Source organism: Saimiri boliviensis, chromosome 1 (assembly GCF_048565385.1).
Source record: "Saimiri boliviensis isolate mSaiBol1 chromosome 1, mSaiBol1.pri, whole genome shotgun sequence".
Classification (NCBI taxonomy): Eukaryota; Metazoa; Chordata; class Mammalia; order Primates; family Cebidae; genus Saimiri; species Saimiri boliviensis.
In genome coordinates, this window is record NC_133449.1 from 50,998,623 (window position 1) to 51,019,732 (window position 21,110).

A 21,110-nucleotide genomic window follows, 5' to 3' on the forward strand; every position below is an offset into this window, starting at 1 on the left:
TTTTTTAAGACGGAGTTTTGCTCTTGTTACCCAGGCTGGAGTGCAATGGCACGATCTTGGCTCACCGCAACCTCAGCCTCCCAGGTTCAGGCAATTCTCCTGCCTCAGCCTCCTGAGTAGCTGGGACTACAGGCACGCGCCACCATGCCCAGCTAATTTTTTGTATTTTTAGTAGAGACGGGGTTTCACCATGTTGACCAGGATGGTCTCAATCTCTTGACCTTGTGATCCACCCGCCTCAGCCTCCCAAAGTGCTGGGATTACAGGCTTGAGCCACCGCGCCCGGCTTATTTGAGGGAAATTATTAATGCTTGTTTTCCGTTTCCTATCCTTTCACTATTTTTTTTTTTTGAGACAGAGTCTTGCTCTGTTACCCAGGATGGAGTGCAGTGGTGTGACCTTACTCACTGCAACCTCCGCTTCCCGGGTTCAAGCAATTCTCCTGCAGTAGCTGGCATTATAGGGGCTGCGACCATGCCTAGATATAGCATCAGTAGTTGGGATTACAGGCGCCCGCCACTATGCTCAGGTAACTTTTGTATTTTTAATAAAGATGGGTTTCACCATGTTGGCCAGGCTGGTCTCAAACTTCTGACCTCAGGTGGCCCACCCACCTTGGCCTCCCAAAGTGTTGTGATTACAGGCGTGAGCCACTATGCCTGGCCCCTATCCCTTCACTTTCCCAGGGGTAGGAGCATACATGTGTTGCTAGGAAGCCAGCTTCTGTGGTAGGGTTAAGGACAAGCAAGAAGTGAGAAAATCTGTAACAGAGAAGGTGCTTGGGTTCCTAGGAGCCCAGAGGAGCAGAACCACCTCCCTTGTCTAGACTGTTCATGAGAGAAGCCCACTGTCATCTTGCATTTTGGGGTCTTTCTAAGTTAGCCTGTTCCTTAATTAAACAAGACAGGTAGGTTCTCTTATTCAATAACTTTGTCTTTACAATGCCAACCCAAATAAAAGTATAACAAAAGTCGTAATGGAGTCGCAGGCACAGTGGCTCATGCCTGTAATCCCAGCACTGTGAGAAACTGAGGCTGGCGAATCACAAGGTCAGGAGTTTGAGACCAGCCTGACCAAGATGGTGAAATCTTGTCTCTACTAAAAATGCACAAAAATTATCTGAGCATAGTGGTGGGTGCCTGTAATCCCACCTACTCAGGAGGCTGAGGCCGAAGAATCGCTTGAACCAGGGAGGAAGAGGTTGAAGCGAGGCAAGATTGCACCACTGCACTCCAGCTGGCGACAGAGTGAGACTCCGTCTCAAAAAAAAAAAAAAAAAAAAAAAAAAATCATAATGGAAAAGATAAATTTGATTACATAAAAATTGTGTAGGCTAGCCAACACCACAAGCAAAATCAAATTTCAAATGGTGAAACTGGAAAATAGTATTTGCAACGTATGACAGACTAAAGCTGGCATCCCCAAACTATGGCCCGTGGGCCGCACGCGGCCCCCTGAGGCCATTTATCCGCCCCCCCCGCCGTACTTCAGGAAGGGGCACCTCTTTCATTGGTGGTCAGTGAGAGGAGCACAGTATGTGGCGGCCCTCCAACAGTCTGAGGGACAGTGAACTGGCCCCCTGTGTAAAAAGTTTGGGGACGCCTGGACTAAAGGCTAATATTTGAGACATTTTGTTAGGTGTTTACTACGCGTCAGACACTGTGCTGAGTGCTTTATGAGGACTGTCCTGATGGATACTGACTTCAGCCCTTTGTAGTAAGTGCCAAACAGCACAACAATTAATCATAGGCTCTGAATTTGCCACTAATCTACTGTGTGGTCCTGGGGAAGTGACCTAAAATGATGATAATAGTCCCTTCTTTATAGGATTGTTTATAAAAATTAAAGGAAACAGGGCTGCTGTGAATGATTAGGTAGTTTGTGCCTGGAGGAAGGTAAACTACTAAGGGAATAAATAAGGCTGAAATCCAGTGCCCACCCTCGACCCCTGTACCTCAGCACAGGGTGGTATCACCCCAAGGAAAGGGTGCCTTTTTCTTATTTGTGCCAAGGCACCATATAGACTAGCAGCACTGAAATGAGAGAACTGCTTAGAAAAGTACCTGCAGTAAGTGGCCAATATAAGTTACGATTACTATTAGCATTAGATTATTGTTCTTATTCTCCAGATGAGAAAACCAAAGCTTAGAGAGGCCATGTAGTTTGCCCATCACAGGGCTAATGCAAAGATTCTTGTCAATACATAAAAATTCAAACAACCCAACAAAACATGCAAAGGACATTGATCACAGAAAAAGAATAAATATGTGAGAAGATACAGAAACTTACTCATAATTAAACAAGAGGAAGTTAAAACAACAAAGTATCTTTTTCACCTATAAGTTTGGTAAACTTTGATTACATTCAATATTGAAAAAGAGCATGAGGCCAGGTGCGGTGGCTCAAGCCTGTAATCCCAGCACTCTGGGAGGCCGAGGCGGGTGGATCACGAGGTAAAGAGATCGAGACCATCCTGGTCAACATGGTGAAACACCGTCCCTACTAAAAATACAAAACATCAGCTGGGCATGGTGCCTGTAATCTCAGCTACTCAGGAGGCTGAGGCAGGAGAATTGCCTGAACCCAGGAGGCGGAGGTTGCGGTGAGCCGAGATTGTGCCATTGCTCTCCAGCCTGGGTAACAAGAGTGAAATTCCGTCTCAAAAAAAAAAAAGGAAAAAGAAAAAGAGCGTGTGCTGGGCATGGTGGCTCATGCCTATAATCCCATCATTTTGGGAGGCTGAGGCAAGAGGATCATGTGAGCCCAGAAATTTGAGGCCAGCCTGGGCAACATAGGAAGACCTTGTCACTACAAAAAAATAAAAAATTAGCCTGGTGAGGTAGCACACACCTGTGGTCCCAGCTACTTGGGAAAACGAGGTGGGAGAATCGCTTGAGCTGGGAGGTCAAGGCTGCAGTGAGCCATGTTTGTGCCGCTGCACTCCAGCATGGGCAACACAGAGAGAACCTGTCTCAGACAAACAAACAAAAAAAAAGACTTTGATTCTGATGTTTCTCCCATATCTCCCCAGCTTGGGAATTACTAGTTTATCATTTACGTCTATAAAACATTTCTTTTCATTTTAGAGGTTTTAAATAATTAATTATGCTCCAAACTCAGCAGCGTCAGAATCACTGGAGAGGGGAAGGAGGGGTTTGGAAGAACTAGCCTGCAGGCATCGCTCTCTAGAAATGCAGACTTTCTTGGAGACTTGGAGTCTTGGGCAGGGCCAAGGAATCTGCATTTTAACAAACTCCCTGGCTGACTCCTCACTAGGACTGGGAAGCCTGATTAGAAAATTGGGTCAGTTCAACTTCTCCAATCTCAGCCGTGGTGAGTGGGGCTGATCCATGCAGATCTAGAATCAGGAAGCGGCCATATAGTCAAGGTTATCCCAGTATTATCACGGTCAACAACAGCGGCCGCAGCAGTATCTTAGTTATTGTCATAGTCATCATCATCATCATCATCATCATCAAAAACATTTATGGGTATCGATTATATGAAAGGTAATCACCAACTTTAAAAAGTAGAAACAAGGGTGGGGTGCAGTGGCTCACACCTGTAATCCCAGCACTTTGGGAGGCTGAGGCGAGTGCATTACCTGAGGTCGGGAGTTCAACACCAGCCTGACCAACATGGAGAAATTCTGCCTCTACTAAAAATACAAAATTAGCCGGGGGTCGTGGTGCATGCCTGTAATCCCAGCTACTCAGGAAGCTGAGGCAAGAGAATCGCTTGAACCTGGGAGGCGGAGGTTGTGGTGAGCCAAGATCGTGCCATTGCGCTTCAACCTGGGCAACAAGAGAAACTCCGTCTCAAAGAAAGAAAGAAAGAAGGAAGGAAGGAAAGAAAGAAAGAGAAAGAAAGAAGGAAAAAAAGAAAGAAAAAGCAAGCAAGCAAGCAGAGGGCTGTAGGATATAAAGGCTGTGTGAGCTGCAACTAGAGTCTGGATTCAACAGGAAGTTGCTTAAGAAGAAGTACGGTAAGTCAGTAAAATATATCTGTTGCTTATACAAAAAGATTTCATATATAATGTAGGCCAGCAAACTGATAATACCACTGATTTGATTTTTTTGTGACAGGATCTTGCTCTGTCACCTAGGCTGGCGTGCAATGGTACAATCACTGCTCATTGCAGCCTCCACCTCCCCAGGCTCAAGTGATTCTCCCACCTCGGCCTCCCAAAGTGCTGAGATTACAGACATGAGCCCCTGCACCCAGCCCACTCTTTTCTGTAAGAGAAGAGAAGAGGCCGGGCGCGGTGGCTCAAGCCTGTAATCCCAGCACTTTGGGAGGCCGAGGTGGGTGGATCACGAGGTCAAGAGATCGAGACCATCCTGGTCAACATGGTGAAACCGTGTCTCTACTAAAAATACTAAAAAAATTAGCTGGGCATGGTGGCGTGTGCCTGTAATCCCAGCTACTCAGGAGGCTGAGGAAGGAGAATTGCCTGAACCCAGGAGGCGGAGGTTGTGGTGGGCCGAGATCGCACCATTGCACTCCAGCCCGGGCAACAAGAGCAAAACTCCGTCTCAAAAAAAAAAAAAAAAAAAAAAAGAGATGAGAAGAATTCAATCTTTCCAGGAGAAAACTTCTATCTTCATAGAGATCTAGGTGAGGATTTGCAAATCAGCATATCTTGTAGATAAGTTTTGCTCATTTGAAAGCCTAATTTAGCCTCAAAAGACAAGCTTATTTCAGTTTTTCCCAGGAATGATAAAGTGACCTTCGAAATTCTGAAGCCTGGGCCAGGGGTGGCCGGAGTCACTGAGTCCCTTGGTCCCCTGGGTCATGCAGACTGGGAATCTTCTTGTCTGAAGCCCTGTGGGAGCAGGGATTCATTATTTATCATCTATACCTTCAGCTAGAGCCAGGGTCTGGCATGCTCAATAGATATTTCTTGTATTCATAAATGAAAGTGGTCATAAACTCACCTGAAATGTTTACCAAAAACATTTTGCAGGGCATGAAAACCATTTGATGCAGCTGACAAAAGGTTTTCTTTCACTGTTTCTCTTTTTGCTTTCTTTCTGTCTTTTGTGAGATAGTCTCACTGTCTTTCGTGAGATAGTCCAGGCTACAGTGTAGTAGCATGATCTCAGCTCACTGCAATCTCTACCTCCCAGTTCAAGTTCATTCCTCAGCCTCTTGAGTAGCTGGGATTCCACGTGTGCACCACCACACCCAGCTAATTTTTGTATTTTTAGTAGAGATGGGGTTTCACCATATTGGCCAGGCTGGTCTTGAACTCCTGGCCTCAAATAATTCGCCTGCCTCGGCCTCCCAAAGTGCTGAGATTATAGGCGTGAGTCACTATGCCTGACCACGTCAAAAGATTTTCATAATCACTGTCCAGTAACAGTAGTCAGGGACAAGAAATCCTTTCTCTATTCCTTTTTGCATATTATCTTGGATTATATTTAGGTTGGTGCAAAAATAATTTCGTTTTTTTGCCATTAAATTACTTTTACACCAACCTAACATCTTCATAAATTCACAACAGATCCTAGGATTACTTAAGATGGTTTTGGGAAACAAATATTTACTGAATAAAAGGTAGCAAGGCTGGGCACAGTGGCTCATGCCTATAATCCCAGCACCTTGGGAGGCGGAAGTGGGAGTATCCCTTGAGCCCAGGAGTTTGAGATTAGCCTTGGCACCATAATGAGATCCCATCTCTACTAAAATACAAAAAAAAATTAAAAGATTAGCTGGGAGTGGTGGCATGTGCCTGTGGTCCCAGCTACTTGGGAGGCTGAAATGGAAGGATCACTTGAGCCAGGGAGTTTGAGGCTTCAGTGAGCTGAGATGGTGCCCCTACACTCCAGCGTGGGTGACAGAGGGACACCCTGTCTCAAACTGAAAAATAAAAATAAAATAAAAAGTTGGCCAATTAGCTGGGCATGGTGGCACGTGCCTGTAATCCCAGCTACTTAGGAGGCTGAGACAGGAGAATTGCCTGAACCCAGGAGGCGGAGGTTGCGGTGAGCTGAGATCACGCCATTGCACTCCAGCCTGGGTAACAAGAGCGAAACTCCGTCTAAAAAAAAGTGGCCGGGCGCAGTGGCTCAAGCCTGTAATCACAGCACTTTGGGAGGCCGAGGTGGGTGGATCACGAGGTCAAGAGATCAAGACCATCCTGGTCAACATGGTGAAACCCCGTCTCTACTAAAAATACAAAAAATTAGCTGGGCATGTTGGCGCGTGCCTGTAATCCCAGCTACTCAGGAGGCTGAGGCAGGAGAATTGCTTGAACCTGGGAGGCGGAGGTTGCGGTGAGCCAAGATCACGCCATTGCACTCCAGCCTGGGTAACAAGAGCGAAACTCCGTCTCAAAAAAAAAAAAAAAAAGTTAGCCAAATCTATCAAATGGGGCAATTAAATACCTTTTTCCGTTCCCATATAGACACATGAGAGCTGCAATTCTTCATGCTGTTTTTTTGGTTTGTTTGTTTGGGTTTTTTTTTGAGACAGTCTCGATCTGACATCCAGGCTAGAGTGCAGTGATGCAATCTCAGCTCACTGCAACCTCTGCCTCCCAGGTTCAAGCAACTCTTGTGCCTCAGCCTCTCAAGTAGCTGGGACTACTGGCATGCGCCACCACACCTGGCTAATTTTTTTGTATTTTAGTAAAGACAGGGTTTCATTGTGTTGCCCAGGCTGGTCTCAAACTCCTAAGCTCAGGCCATCTGCCTGCCTTGGCCTCCCAAAGTGCCAGGATCACAGGCATGAGCCACTGTGCCTGGCATGCTGGTTTTAAAAAGTTCAAAAAACAGAATTTGTTTTACTAATGTAGAACAAAATTTGAAAATAATCCTCATTAATCTTAGTATCACTTGGTTTCTATATCGATCGTAATAGTTCTATTCTTACTGAAGATCTATTTTTAGGTTTAGATCTTGTTAACCAATGAAATTAACTTGTATTACAATATTTATGCTCACATTTTAAAACATTTAACAACATTACATAAGGAAACAATTTGTTTTTTTGAGACGGAGTTTCCGTCTTGTCACTCAGGCTGGAGTACAGTGGCGAGATCTCGGCTCACTGCAACCTCCGCTTCCCGGGGTCAAGTGAATCTCCTGCCTCAGCCTTCTGAGTAGCTGGGACCACAGGCTGGTGCCACCATGCCCAGCTAATTTTTGTATTTTTAGTAGAGACGAGATTTCACCATATTGGTCATTCTGGTCTTGAACTCCTGACCTCGTGATCTGCCCGCCTCAAGCTCCCAAAGTACTGAGATTACAGGCATGGGCCACGGTGCCTGGCCCAATCTTTGTACTTTTAGTAGAGCCAAGGTTTCACCATGTTGATCGGGCCGGTCTCGAACTACTGAACTCAAGTAATCTGCCCACCTCCACCTCCCAAAGTGCTGGGATTATAGGCGTGAGCCACGGCACCGGCCTGGAAACAATTTTATCATTATTAATGATTTATTTATATTGTTTACCTTCTGTTTATATAGGCCAGCGATCTTCTTTCTTTTTTTTTTTTTTTTTTTGAGACGGAGTTTTGTTCTTGTTACCCAGGCTGGAGTGCAATGGCACGATCTCGGCTCACCGCAACCTCCGCCTCCTGGGCTCAGGCAATTCTCCTGCCTCAGCCTCCTGAGTAGCTGGGATTACAGGCACGCGCCAACATGCCCAGCTAATTTTTGTATTTTTAGTAGAGACGGGGTTTCACCATGTTGACCAGGATGGTCTCGATCTCTCGACCTCGTGATCCACCCGCCTCGGCCTCCCAAAGTGCTGGGATTACAGGCTTGAGCCACTGCGCCCGGCCGTCAAATTTTTAATTTGCAGTAATGCTGTATGGTTTCTTTTTCAAAAAATGGGGCCAGGTGTGGTGGCTGACGCCTGTAATCCCAGCACTTTGGGAGCCCGAGGCAGGTGGATCATGAGGTCAAGAGATTGAGACCATCCTGACCAACATGGTGAAATCCTGTCTCTACTAAAAATGCAAACATTAGCTGGGCATGGTGGTGCGTGCCTGTAGTCCCAGCTACTCGGGGGGCTGAGGCAGGGGAATTGCTCGACCCCAGGAGGCAGAGGCTGCAGTAAGCCAAGACCGTGCCACTGCACTCCAGCCTGGTGACAGAGTGAGACTCCATCTCAGAAAAGAAAAGAAAGAAAATGGGGGGTCGGGGCAATAGATGAGTCATCGGAAGGATGCTGGATCACCCCATCATGATGGAGAGCTTGGGGGAGGCAGAAGAGTGTGGTCCAGAGAGTGGCGTCTAATGAAGAAGGAGGAGGGAGAGAAGGCAGAACTAAAAGACTTGAAGGAATTTTCAGTGAGAGAGAAGAGAAACAATGTTCAGGCAGGGGCACTAGTGAGCAAAGAAGATATCAATCTGCCTTCTGGCCCCGAGGTGGGAGGAGTCGGGGGAAATTCAGCCTTCAGTGGAGATCGCCTCAGGGGAGGACACTGGAGGATCCTGGGGGAGCCGTGATTCAGTCTGGGCAGGGACATGCTGTCAGAAAAGATCTCCGAGGAAAGCTGAAGACTCACCAGGAGGCTGGGGCAAAAGCAGAAGGAAGAGTGTGAGAAGTTAGCTGAGGAAGCTCAAGAATGGGATTAATCAGCTAGAGCCAGAGGCCAGGAAGCATTCCAGAGACAGGGGAGGAGCGAGACCCAAGGGGAAGGGGCTCAGGTTCAAGCCGAAGAACTGTAGATCAACAACCTTTGCTCAGGCACAGGAATTGCTGAAGCATTAGCATTTTGGCTGATAATTTTTCCTCTATTTCTCTGGATTAAGTATATGAAACTTCCGTGGGATCCTCAGATGCTTAGGCTTCTAGAATCCTCAGGATTCATTGTTTTTGCTACACTTTATATGCCTAATGTTTGCAGTGAGAGGGCCATGGGTCTCTGGTGTCAGCTGGTATATGGCTGGCTGGTTTCTGGGCCATGCCCCTGCTTCTGAGCACCCTGGGTTTCATTTTTGCCGACTCGGTATTTGTAGCTCACTCCAGTCTTCCCCAACTCCCAGGTGGCTGAGTGGGGTGACTGGCAGGAGCAGTTTGGTTAATGTCAACATAAAGAGCTTGGAAGGGAAAGGGACTTGTGGAACAGAAAACAAATGCCACATTAGTGGAAAGCTTGCTCTCGTGGGGGGATGGGCTGCCTCAGTTTCGCACCAACACTAGACTTTGTAAGTGAAGTGTAAATATTGGTTTGAGGAGCAAGTGAATAGTCCCTCTGAGTTCTGTTTCAGTCTGCAAGCCACAGCCTTTGAGGCATCAAAGGAATGGGAGAGAGGCTGTCCAGTTTGCTCCTCTGTAATGACACTACCAACTCTAAAATGAGAACCAAGTGGTCAGAAGTTGAAAATAAATAGGCCGAGCATGGTGGTTCTCACCTGTAATCCCAGCAATCTGAAAGGCTGAGATGGGTGGATCACGACGTCAGGGGTTCAACACCAGCCTGGCCAACATAGTGACACCCCATCTCTACTAGAAATACAAAAAATTAGCAAGGCATGGTGGTGGGCGCTTATAATCTTAGCTACTTGGGAGGCTGAGGCAGAAGAATCACACAAACCTGGGAGGAGGAGGTTACGGTAAGCTGAGATCACACCATTGCACTCCAGCCTGGGCAATAAGAGTGAAACTTCATCTCAAAAAAATTTAAAAAAAGAAATTGGAAAAAAAAAAAATGACCAGGCCAGGTGCAGAGGCTCCTGCCTATCTATAATCCCAACACTTTAGGAGGCTGAGGCAAGCAGATCACTTGAGGTCAGGAGTTCAAGACCAGCCTGGCCAACATGGTATAACCCTTTCTCTACTAAAAATACGAAAATTAGCTGGGCATGGTGGTGGGCGCCTGTAATTCCAGCTACTTGAGAGGCGGAGGCAGAATGACTTGAACCTTGGAGGTGGAGGTTGCAGTGAGTCAAGATCATGCCACTGCACTCCAGCTTGGGTGATGAAACCAGACTCTCTGAAAAAAAAAAAAAAAGACACCAAATAAGGAATCAGCTTCAGTTATCTCCATATCTTTCCTTAAACACATCATCCTTTCCTCATCAAAACAATAAATGCACTAATTAACTTTACATATTTTGGCCTCTTACTCTAAAATCTGTATTCTCTGATCACAATTCAAGTTTTCTTGCATTCTTTTCTCACCTCCTTTTTCATCTCTGCTTGCACCAAAGTTTGCTTGTTTTTCATCTTATCCTAACGTCTTGTTTCATAAAGGCCAAACTTTCTTATATTGTACTGAAAACAAAAAGCAGACATTTTCTAAAATCTTCCCACCAGTATAATAAATTATTTTCGGAGCGGTGCATTTACTCCATAATTGGATAATGCCTCTACTCTTTTTTTGCTATTGACATTTTTCCCGGGTCCCATTTTGGGTTTTTGTTTGTTTTGTGGGTGTGTACTTTTACACTTCCTTGAATAAGCTCATTTGTGTTCCAACAAGGCATGTGTCATTAGTTGTTTATTAGCCAGGCGTGGTGGCTCACACCTGTAATCCCAGCACTTTGGGAGGCTGAAGTGGGCAGATCAACTGAGGTCAGAAGTTCAAGACCAGCCTGACCAATATGGTGAAACCCCATCTTTAAAAAAAAAAAAAAAAAAAAAAGCCGGGTGCGGTGGCTCAAGTCTGTAATCCCAGCACTTTGGGAGGCCGAGGCGGGTGGATCACGAGGTCAAGAGATCGAGAACATCCTGGTCAACATGGTGAAACCCTGTCTCTACTAAAAATACAAAAAATTAGCTGGGCATGGTGGCACGTGCCTGTAATCCCAGCTACTCAAGAGGCTGAGGCAGGAGAATTGCCTGAACCCAGGAGGCGGAGGTTGCGGTGAGCCAAGATTGCGCCATTGCACTCCAGCCTGGGTAACAAGAGTGAAACTCCGTCTCAAAAAAAAAAGCAGTTATTTATTAATTCAACAAATAATCGATTTTTCAAAAATTGACATTTGCTTATCCTATAGTGTGCAAGGTTTTTTAAAAAGTAAATTATAAAGTGGGGTGTGGTTGCTCATGCCTATAATCCCAGCATTTTGGGAGGCCAGGCAGGTGGATCACTTGAGGTCTTGAGTTCGAGACCTGCCTGGGCAGCACAGTGAAATCCCGACTCTACTAAAAACAATAGGAAAAATTAGCCGGTCGTGGTGGCAGGCACCTGTAATCCCAGCTACTCTTGAGGCTGAGGCAAGAGAATGACTTGAACCCGAGTGGTGGAGCTTTCAGTGAGAAGAGATCACGCCACTACAGTCTAGCCTAGGTGCCTGGCCGACAGAGCGAGACTCCATCTAAAAAAAAAAAAAAAAAAAAAAAAAATTACACATAAGGATTCGTCTTCAGAGAGCTTATGATTTACATACTTGAAGATGTCAGAGAAGTATACTAACTAGTGCAAGGTAGAAAGCCAGATAGGAGACATGGCTGTTTGTGGGTTTGTTTTTTTTTTTCTTTTTCACAGATATGGGTAAACCATGGTGCTGAGATGCGAAGGACCGATTCTGTGCCCAGCATGACGTTGGTCCAAGATGGCAGCCATTCGAAGTTAAGCGCACTGAGGCAATTCTCAACTCATATTACTGTTTTCTTCCTTTGGAAATACGTAGAAATGTTAACAAATGCTAATGTGCCAATATTTCTAGGAGGCTGGAAATTAATGAGTATAATACATTTTATATTCCATTGCGGTATTTATTAAAAATAACTACATTCCATTATAACTCACTGTTGATGCTCTGCCATTTCAAAGAAGCAACAAGTATGTTACCAAACAGCAGTGGAAAATAAATGAGATATTTTCTTTGGGTTGAATAATTTCCCAAAATGTTTTATTTTCCAGTGATGAAAACATGCAACTGTCTACTATTTTTTTTTTTTTTAACGGAGTCTTGCTCTGTCACCCAGACTGAAGTGTAATGACACGACCCTCCACTCACTGCAACCTCTGCCTCCCAGGATCAAGCATTCTCGTGCCTCAGCCTCATGAGTAGCTGGAATTACAGACGCCGCCACTAGCCCAGCTAATTTTTGCATTTTAGTAGAGATGGGTTTCACCATGTTAGCCAGGCTAGTCTCTAACTCCTGACCTCAAGCAATCCACTCACTTGGGCCTCCCAAAGTGCTGGGATTACAGGCGGGAGCCCCCAGCAGGGTCTGCAACTGTCTATTCTTATTTTATACTGGCATTGGTGCCTTAATCAGTTGCCTTGATTATATTGTAAAAGGCAATTTAACAAAACATTATTACAAAGAGCTTGCATTTTAAACACAGTTTTTATCTGTTTATTTGTCCATCAAATGCTTTTTTTTTTTGTTTAAAAAAAAAACAGGGATCAAAAACAATTATTTTGATTTTGACATTCAATAATTCAGGCAGGCCATGACCAATAAAAATTGTATCTAATTAATACATGACTGAAAATAGATATGAAAATGTAACTTCCGCCGGGCACGGTGGCTCAAGCCTGTAATCCCAGCACTTTGGGAGGCCGAGGCGGGTGGATCACAAGGTCGAGAGATCGAGACCATCCTGGTCAACATGGTGAAACCCTGTCTCTACTAAAGATACAAAAAAATTAGCTGGGCATGGTGGCGTGTGCCTGTAATCCCAGCTACTCAGGAGGCTGAGGCAGGAGACTTGCCTGAACCCAGGAGGCGGAGGTTGCGGTGAGCCGAGATCGTGCCATTGCACTCCAGCCTGGGTAACAAGGGCGAAACTCCGTCTCAAAAAAAAAAAAAAAAAAAAAAAAAAAAAAGAAAATGTAACTTCCAAACCCCTAGAGGGGGCGTCCACCCCACAGATCCCTACAGAGATGTATGCTGTAACAGAGGTGAAGAGTCGCTAGGTGGCTCTGTTATTTTTAAATAAAACTAAGGCATATATATATATATATATATATATATATATATATATATACACACACACACACACACACATACACACACACGCAATATTGTACAGTTAAGAAACAAAACACCCCATTCAGGTAGAAACTTTAATCAAAAGAAAAAAGAATAATCTGACATCATGGTCTCTCATTCCGAATAATTTGGAACTATTGGGCTAAGAATTTGGCTCTAAAGAAAAACTGCAAAGTATGTATGGGCAAGCAAACTGCTAAAAGATAAGAGAAATTATTATATTCTTAAGAACATAAATTACTAAAGAAAGATGGTTTCAAATTTTTCGTTATTTATTGCCATCTAGGTTCCCAGCTTTTCTTTTGGAATTTCTCTTTTTAGTTTAAACGTTTACATGTAAGGACAAATATTAAATTTTGGTATTACAACTTATTTTAAAATGTTTTCCAATTTCCTTTCATAGTTGTCATCCTTATTTTAAAAAACCAAACAACTTCATCTCAGGCCATTCAGGAAGAAAAAACAAACAACACAGGGCTTCTCTAAATTATGAAAACATTTTAGGTCCTTGAACCAAAATACAATTAAGACAGACACTATTCTTCTCTACAGCATTTGCCAGGAGATTGAATAGAAATAGTGCTTTAAAGGGTGGACAATAATTTCCTTCTGGTCCCAGAAAAGGCGACTCAATAGTGACATACTAAGTGTGATTTGCATTTTAGGTATCCACATTTGCTGATTAAATATCATTGGATTTCATTTTTAAGAGATGAGATACAAGAAGAAAATAAAATTCGCCCAAAATACATAACTAATTTCACCATAAAAATAAATGCCTTCGAGGAGAAGGGAAGTTTCCGAATGATTAAATATTCTGAACTGCCAGTGGGCAATTGGCAAATAGTTTTTCCTCTCCCTCTCGTTTAAATGAGAACCTCAAACCTGTCACATATTAAGAACACATTTAGAAATACTTTTAATAGTAAAAGAAGCAGTTTTCTTATTGTTGTTTCGAGCCAATCGAGAATGATTACACGGAATGTGAGGTCGCCACAGCATTTACAGGTTTTATTTGTTTTCCCGGGCAGAGAAAAGCATTTCAAAACTTAGCAAAAGCAAAACAACAACAACAACAACAAACTTAGCAAAAGTAGAGGGCAAGTGTTGCCCGTTAGATGAGACTGTTTTTGTAAATGAGAGCTTCTTGCAGTTTAAATTACTTAAAGCTTTGAAATTTTCGTGCTTAAGATGCTAATTCCGAAGTTACTTATTTAAATGTCTTTGAAAACATTCACCCTTACGTTTTTTAAGATAACAAATCACAACGAAAACCCATACAAACCGCACAAAAAACGAACAAATGCTCCCCAAGTGAGAGCGAACCTACAGTTTCGTTAGAAAAACTCAAAACTGATTTCCTTTCCTCTGATCACAGACTCCCCGAGGAGAAGGGGACACGCCAAGGGGGCCCGTTAATAAACCCTACTGTATACCCCAAAGCGTTGTAAATCACATCGATTATTTTCGACGGGAAGCCGATCGCTTGAGACTGGACGAGTCCCGCAACTCGATCACAAAAGGTTTGGAGGAAAGAGGTAGAAAAGCCAAAGGAGGACTAGGCAGGTGGCCCGAGCGGCCACCCCAAGTTAACTTTTTAGAAATCATTCGTACTGTTCGGGTCCTCTTCCCTTTGTTTTAATGTTCGTGGCTTTACTTATTACGATTAAGAAACGCCGGCTAGGAATGGGGTGCTGCTTTTCGCTGGAAACCTGGAGGCGCCGGCCTTCCGGAGGCTCCCGGGCCCGGGCGGAGGGGCGGCAGGGGCGGGGCGGGCGCGCTAGGGGTTTGGGCGCGCGGGCAGGTGGGGCGTGGCGGGGGCGTGGAGAGCCCAGACCCGCGGCCGCCGCCCCGCTCCGGGGCCGCCCGGGAGGAGCCGCGCCGGGCTCGGTTATAAGAGGCCGGCTCGCGGGCGCTCCGCGAGCACCCACCAGACCCCGGCCCGGAGTACCGGGTGCCCAGCGCGGGTGGAGGCGGAGCCGCAGGGTTGGCCCCAAAGGGATGCTCTCGCCCGAGCGGCGAGACCAGCCCCGCTCGCCCCTCGCCGCGGCCGCGCCGCAGCCGCCCACGGCCGCCGACATGGCCCTCTACTGCGGCGACAACTTCGGAGTGTACTCGCAGCCCGGCCTGCCTCCGCCCGCCGCCGCCCCGGGCGCCCCCTCGGCCGCCAGGGCGCCTTACGGGCTGGCGGACTACGCCGCGCCGCCGGCCGCAGCAGCCAACCCCTACCTGTGGCTCAACGGGCCCGGTGTGGGCGGCCCGCAGTCCGCAGCCGCCGCCGCCGCCGCCGCGTACCTGGGCGCCCCCCCGCCGCCGCCGCCCCCGGGGGCCGCGGCCGGGCCCTTTCTGCAGCCGCCGCCCGCCGCCGGCACCTTCGGCTGCGCGCAGCGGCCCTTCGCACAGCCCGCGCCCGCCGCGCCCGCCTCGCCTGCCGCGCCCGCCGGTCCTGGGGAGCTGGGCTGGCTGTCCGTGGCCAGCCGCGAGGACCTGATGAAGATGGTGCGGCCGCCCTATTCGTACTCGGCGCTCATCGCCATGGCCATTCAGAGTGCTCCGGAGCGCAAGCTCACGCTCAGCCACATCTACCAGTTCGTCGCCGACAGTTTCCCCTTCTACCAGCGCAGCAAGGCCGGCTGGCAGAACTCCATCCGCCACAACCTGTCGCTCAACGACTGCTTCAAGAAGGTGCCCCGCGACGAGGACGACCCAGGTGAGGGCGGCCGGGCAGGTGCGGGACGCGAGGGCCGGCGCAGGGGTTGGTGTGCGGCTAGAAAAAGATCTGCCGGGACTCTCGTCCAGGCTGCGGGTGGGAGCAGGTGGAGGAACAACCACCCAACCCAGAGGACAAAGGGAAAGAGCAGGGGATCTTCGGAAGGAAGACTTGGTGAGGAAGGAGCTGACCTTTATATCTACACTTGCAGAGGCCGGCCAATTCGAGAAAAGAAAACATCCATATGCCCGAACAGGAGGCTACCCGTGGGTGGTGTTCATCAGGCTTTTTGAAGGGAGGGTCTACTTACAAGTGAGCTCTCAGATAAGGGATGGTTGTGAGTTTCACAGAAGACAAGGTGGGAGAACGACGGACCAGCCAGGCTGTCCCTAGATACACTTCCTCCTCATCGGGTTCCAAAGAGGCTCTCTGTGTCCTGAGCAGAGCAGAGCAAATACGGTGCCTACCTCTTGAGATAGTGGCATGGGCGTCATGAGACGGGGTTCTGGGATGGGAGAACTTTAGCAGGGAGGTGTCCTGCAAATTGCAGTTTGGGTACCTTAACTAGTTAGAAATTTAGAAATGAATATCCCAGATTTGCTGCGTTTGGGTTTAAGCCCAATCGCTCCTGTAGTGAGAAGGGCTGTGGAGTGAGTGTTCTCTTACCTGCCCTGAGAGGTGGAGGTGGAGAAATGATTAACGAGAAGAGAGAAACAGAGAATCCTACTTGAGGTTTTCAGGAGCCCAGAACGAGGAAAGGGAAGGGGGTTGTGATTGGAAAAAGGGAAAAGAAATGAAACCATTTTAGTTGCACATTCCAGAGGTCCAGGATTTTGTGTAAATTATGTGAATATTCTGGAGCTCAGAAAGAGCTCATCCTTGAGGTCTTTCTCCGATGGAAATGCTCTCCAATGGAAATACAATGCAAACCACAGATGATTGTTAATTTTTAAGTAATCCAAAATATTGTTTCAACATACAACAGGTATAAAAATTGCTAATGAGATTCTTTGTTATTTTCATTTCTCTTCCCTTTTTCCTATCACGACCCCTTCCCTTTCCTCGTTCTGGGCTCCTTCTGAAAACCTCAGGTAGGATTCTCTCTTTCTCTCTTCTCGTGAATCATCTCTTCACCTCCACCTCTCAGGTGTCGTCAACATCCTGTGTGTATTTTACATTACATCTCGATTTGGACTAGCCATATTTCAAGCGCCCAATAGTAATGTGAGGCTAGTGGCTACTGTATTGGGGCAGGGTATGCAGTTCTAGAAGATGGATCCTGGATCCTCTTGATTTGACTTCTGTGTCACCCAAGATCATCGTGTAAATTGTCATATAAACTCCTCTGGACTTCACGCTAAAAGTTCGAGAGTCTATGGCTAGTTTTTTGTCGAAGAAGTTGGTACCAACGTGGCACAATATACATATCCAGATAGGTGGAGAGATTATTGAAATTGTAGTTATGTAACTTTTTTTCCTGTAACTATTTGCAGAACATGGTTCAGTGGAGGCAGCTTAGCCCAATGGTTAGTTTAAAATGCTGAGGTGTTAATTTTTGAGACAGGGTTTCAGGCTTGTCGCCCAGGCTAGCGTGCAGTGGTGCCATCTCACTGCAGCCTCTACCTTGCCAGCTCAGTTTTGCTGCCTAGCCTCCCAAGTAGCTGGGACTATGGGTGCCTGACACAGCACCTGGCTAATTTGTATTTTTTTGTAGAGATGGGCTTTCCCCATGTTGCCCAGGCTGGTCTTGAACTCCTGAGCTCAAGTGATTCGCCCATTTCAGCCTCCCAAAGTGATTACAGGCATGAGCCACCTTGCCCTGCAAGAATGCTGAATCCTTTAGCCATTCATAGTGGTATGCCCCTGTCCTCCCAGCTACTCTGGGAGGCTGAGGTGGGAGGATCAGTTGAGGCTAGGAGGTCAAGGCTGCAGTGAGCCAAGGTCACACCACTGTACTCCAGCCTGGGTGACAGAAGGAGACCCTGTCTCAGAAAATATAAATAAATAAATAATTTTTAAAAAATACCGAGTGTGGAGCCAGTCTGCTTACATCCTGACTCTCATGGCAAGTTACTAACCAGTCTGCACCCCAGTTTTCCTATCTACAAAGTGGAAGCCGTAATACTGCCTATCTCCATAAAGCTGTGAGGAGTAGCTGAGGTTATCCGTGTAAAGCACTCACCACAGGATAAATGTTTCAAACTTCGGCTTTTTTTTTTTTTTTGCCAGAAGTGAAAAAAGCTGTTGGAAGGTGAAATCCTCCAAGATGATAGATCTTTTCTACCTCACTTGTGATGAATAGTGAGAGAAAATTTCCAAGAACAAAACTAGCATTACATGCAGAAAAATGAGGCCTTGGTGTTGGAAATGTATTTGCTCAGTGGGTGACATATTTGCAGGATTTGTAGGAACAGGTCCTACCAAACTGAGGAGGGGCTGTAGATTCCAGGAGCTTACTCGTAGTCAAAATTTATGCCATCCAATGCATGGTTAAAACAATTGCTCAGCAATCATTTTTTGTCATTTTGAGGTTGCCTTTTTTCCAGTGGGGCATTTTTCTCAGAGGTGAGGAATTACGCATTTCAACGAATAATAATTATAAGTACCGTTTTTGCACTGCTTGCTGTGTGCCAGCTACTATGCTGAAATATTTAACCCTCCCTGTCGATCTACTAAATGGTACTGTCCTTATCTCTATTTTATAAATAAAGAACAGAGGCTCAACTCTTTTTATTTTTTATTTTTTGTAGAGATGAGATATCACTGTGTTGGCCCAGTCTAAACTTTAACTAGCGTCAACTTTAAGTAGCATCAGCATTCCATGATTTTGCAATTTCATACAATTTGGATTTAGAATTAGTGAAGGTGTTACATGATTTAATTATAAGTGTCTCAGAAATGAATTTAGATCTTTAAGTAGTAGACACTACCAGGAGGAGGTAGAGGTGGCCAGAATATCAGTGTTCCAGATTTCTCCCTGAAGCAAAGAGTTATAATATCTCCCCCAAAAGAGGATCGATTTAAATATTAGAGCGAATTGAGCATCTTTGTCAGCATCTAATGAGAATCTGCACTCCTCCCCCCAGAATTGAAACTGAGTACACAGGCATAAAATAGGTCCTTCTCTAACTTGGTCTTTTTCGTCTTCTCAGGAAAGGGTAATTACTGGACCCTGGATCCGAACTGTGAGAAAATGTTTGACAACGGGAACTTCCGGCGGAAGCGAAAGCGCCGCTCTGAGCCCAGCAATGGCTCCACAGTGGCTGCTGGAACATTAAAGTCCGAAGAAGGGCTCTCCTCAGGACTGGGGTCTGGAGTGGGTGGGAAGCCAGAAAGAGAGAGCCCCTCCAGTCTGCTGAGGGCTTCCCACTCCCCAGAGCCTCCGGAGGACACCAAGAGTACTGCCTCGTCTCCTGGAGGACCCATGCTCACCTCCACCCCTTGTCTCAACACTTTCTTCAGCAGCCTCAGCTCCTTGAGTGTCGGCAGCAACGTGAGTAACCAGCGGGCTCTCCCTGGCAGCCGCCACCTAGGGATCCAGGGGGCCCAGCTGCCCTCCAGCGGCATGTTCCCCGCAACCTCCATCTCAGAGGCCTCGGCAGACACCTTGCAACTGAGCAGCAGCACCAGCAATAGCACCAGCCAGAGATCCTATTACAGCCCTTTCCCTGCCAGCACCAGCGGGGGCCAAAGCACCCCCTTCAGCAGCCCTTTCCACAACTTTAGCATGGTCAACAGCCTCATCTACCCCCGAGAGGGCTCCGAGGTGTAGAGCAGGCCCTCAGACTTGAGTATGCACACCTGAGACGTGCACACATGCTGTAGAATGCAGATTCCAAGTCAGTAGGTCTGGGGTAGGACCTGAGTTCTGCATTTCTGTTGTTCCTGGGTGATCTCGTGGTCCTGTGACCACACTTGGAGTAACAGGGGTGTAGTAGATAACTCTTTCTACAACCCAGTGAGCTTTTACAGGTTTCTCTGCATGCGGGCCTCTCCAGAGAGAAATCTGCCTCACTCTCTTCTCTGATAGGTAGCCTGTGAGCCCCATGAGGGCAGGGACCATGTCCATTTTGTTTATCACTGTATGCCAGGATTGCAAGCTCAAGTGTGTACAGATGGCTAAAAAAACATAAGCCAATGAAGTTACTGGTTAAGAAAACTAACAGCATTTGGTGACTGAAGCAGTAGGGGGTGGATGGGACAGACTAGCAGAAGGCTGCTGGGAACAGCTGGTTCTCTCTCTCTCACATGGCAGCATTCTGATTTCATTATTATTATTTTATTTTATTTTGACAGTCTCCCTCTCTTGCCCAAGGTGGAATGCAATGGAGCAATCTCGGCTCACTGTAATCTCCACCTCTCCGGTTCGAGCAATTCTCCTGCCTCAGTGTCCTGAGAGGCTGGGATTACAGGCACCTGATACCACGACCAGCTAATGTTTTGCATATTGGCCAGGTTGGTCTTGAACTCCTGACCTCAGGTTATCCACCCGCCTTGCCCTCCCAAAGTACTGGAATTATAGGCATGAGCCATTGTGCCCAGCCAGCATTATGATTTTTACACTTGATCGTAGCCAAAAGGTAGAGAAATGATAGCACTATGATTTTTTTTTTACTTCTGATTATTGCATTAAGCATTCTATTTTTGTTTGTTTGTTTGTTTGTTTTTGAGGCAGAGTCTTGCTCTGTAGCCCAGGCTGGAATACAGTGGCCTCATCTCCACTCACTGCAGCCTCCGCCTCCCAGGTCCCAGTTCAAGAAATTCTCCTGCCTCAGCCTCCTGAGTAGCTGGGATTACAGGCACGCACCACCATGCCCAGCTAATTTTTGTATTTTTGGTAGAGACAGGGTTTCATCACATTGGTCAGGCGGGTCTTGAACTCCTGACCTTGTGATCCACCTGCCTCGGCCTCCCAAAGTGCTGGGATTACAGGCGTGAGCCACTGCACCCGGCCAGCATTCTGATTTTTATAGAACAATGAGATATCTGACTTTTTATAGGAAACCTCCAACTTTGTGACTTTTGCCTCTAAAGTGTTTTTTTTTTAATTTTTAATTTTTATTTTTATTATACTGTCCTAGGCAACACCATAAATCTTTGAGCTATACATAGGCAACTCACAGGATTACCTCTGTCTGATACATAGTATATTTTAATGGTAACGATACAAGCAGCCCTGTGTGCCTGGCACTGTTACAGGCACTTGGCATGTATTAATTCATTCAATCCTCTCAGCAACCTTGGGTGGTGGATATTATTACACCCCCAATTTTCCACGTGAGGGAAATGAAAATCCAAGATGTTAGGTTACTTTGTCTATTTTGATCATCACTGTATACCAGGATTGCAAGCTCAAATGTGCATAGGTGGCTAAAAAAAAGTTGTGACCACTTTCCAAGGTGAGACTGATAGTAAACTGGAGCCAGGATCAGACCTAGACAGTCTGGTTCCAGAGCTGGTGCTTGTGACTTCTGTGTTTTACTTCCTGCAAAACC

The 21,110-nt window shown here is 46.4% G+C and overlaps 1 protein-coding gene across 1 annotated transcript; it reads left to right on the top strand.

The window, feature by feature from the left end:
- The first annotated feature begins 14,984 nt into the window (after window positions 1–14,984).
- FOXI3 (forkhead box I3) lies at window positions 14,985–19,387 on the top strand. Its single transcript, XM_010330378.2, has 2 exons — window positions 14,985–15,615; window positions 18,768–19,387. Exons 1-2 carry the CDS (start codon window positions 14,985–14,987, stop codon window positions 19,385–19,387), a joined length of 1,251 nt encoding a protein of 416 aa, XP_010328680.2.
- Window positions 19,388–21,110: the final 1,723 nt, after the last annotated feature.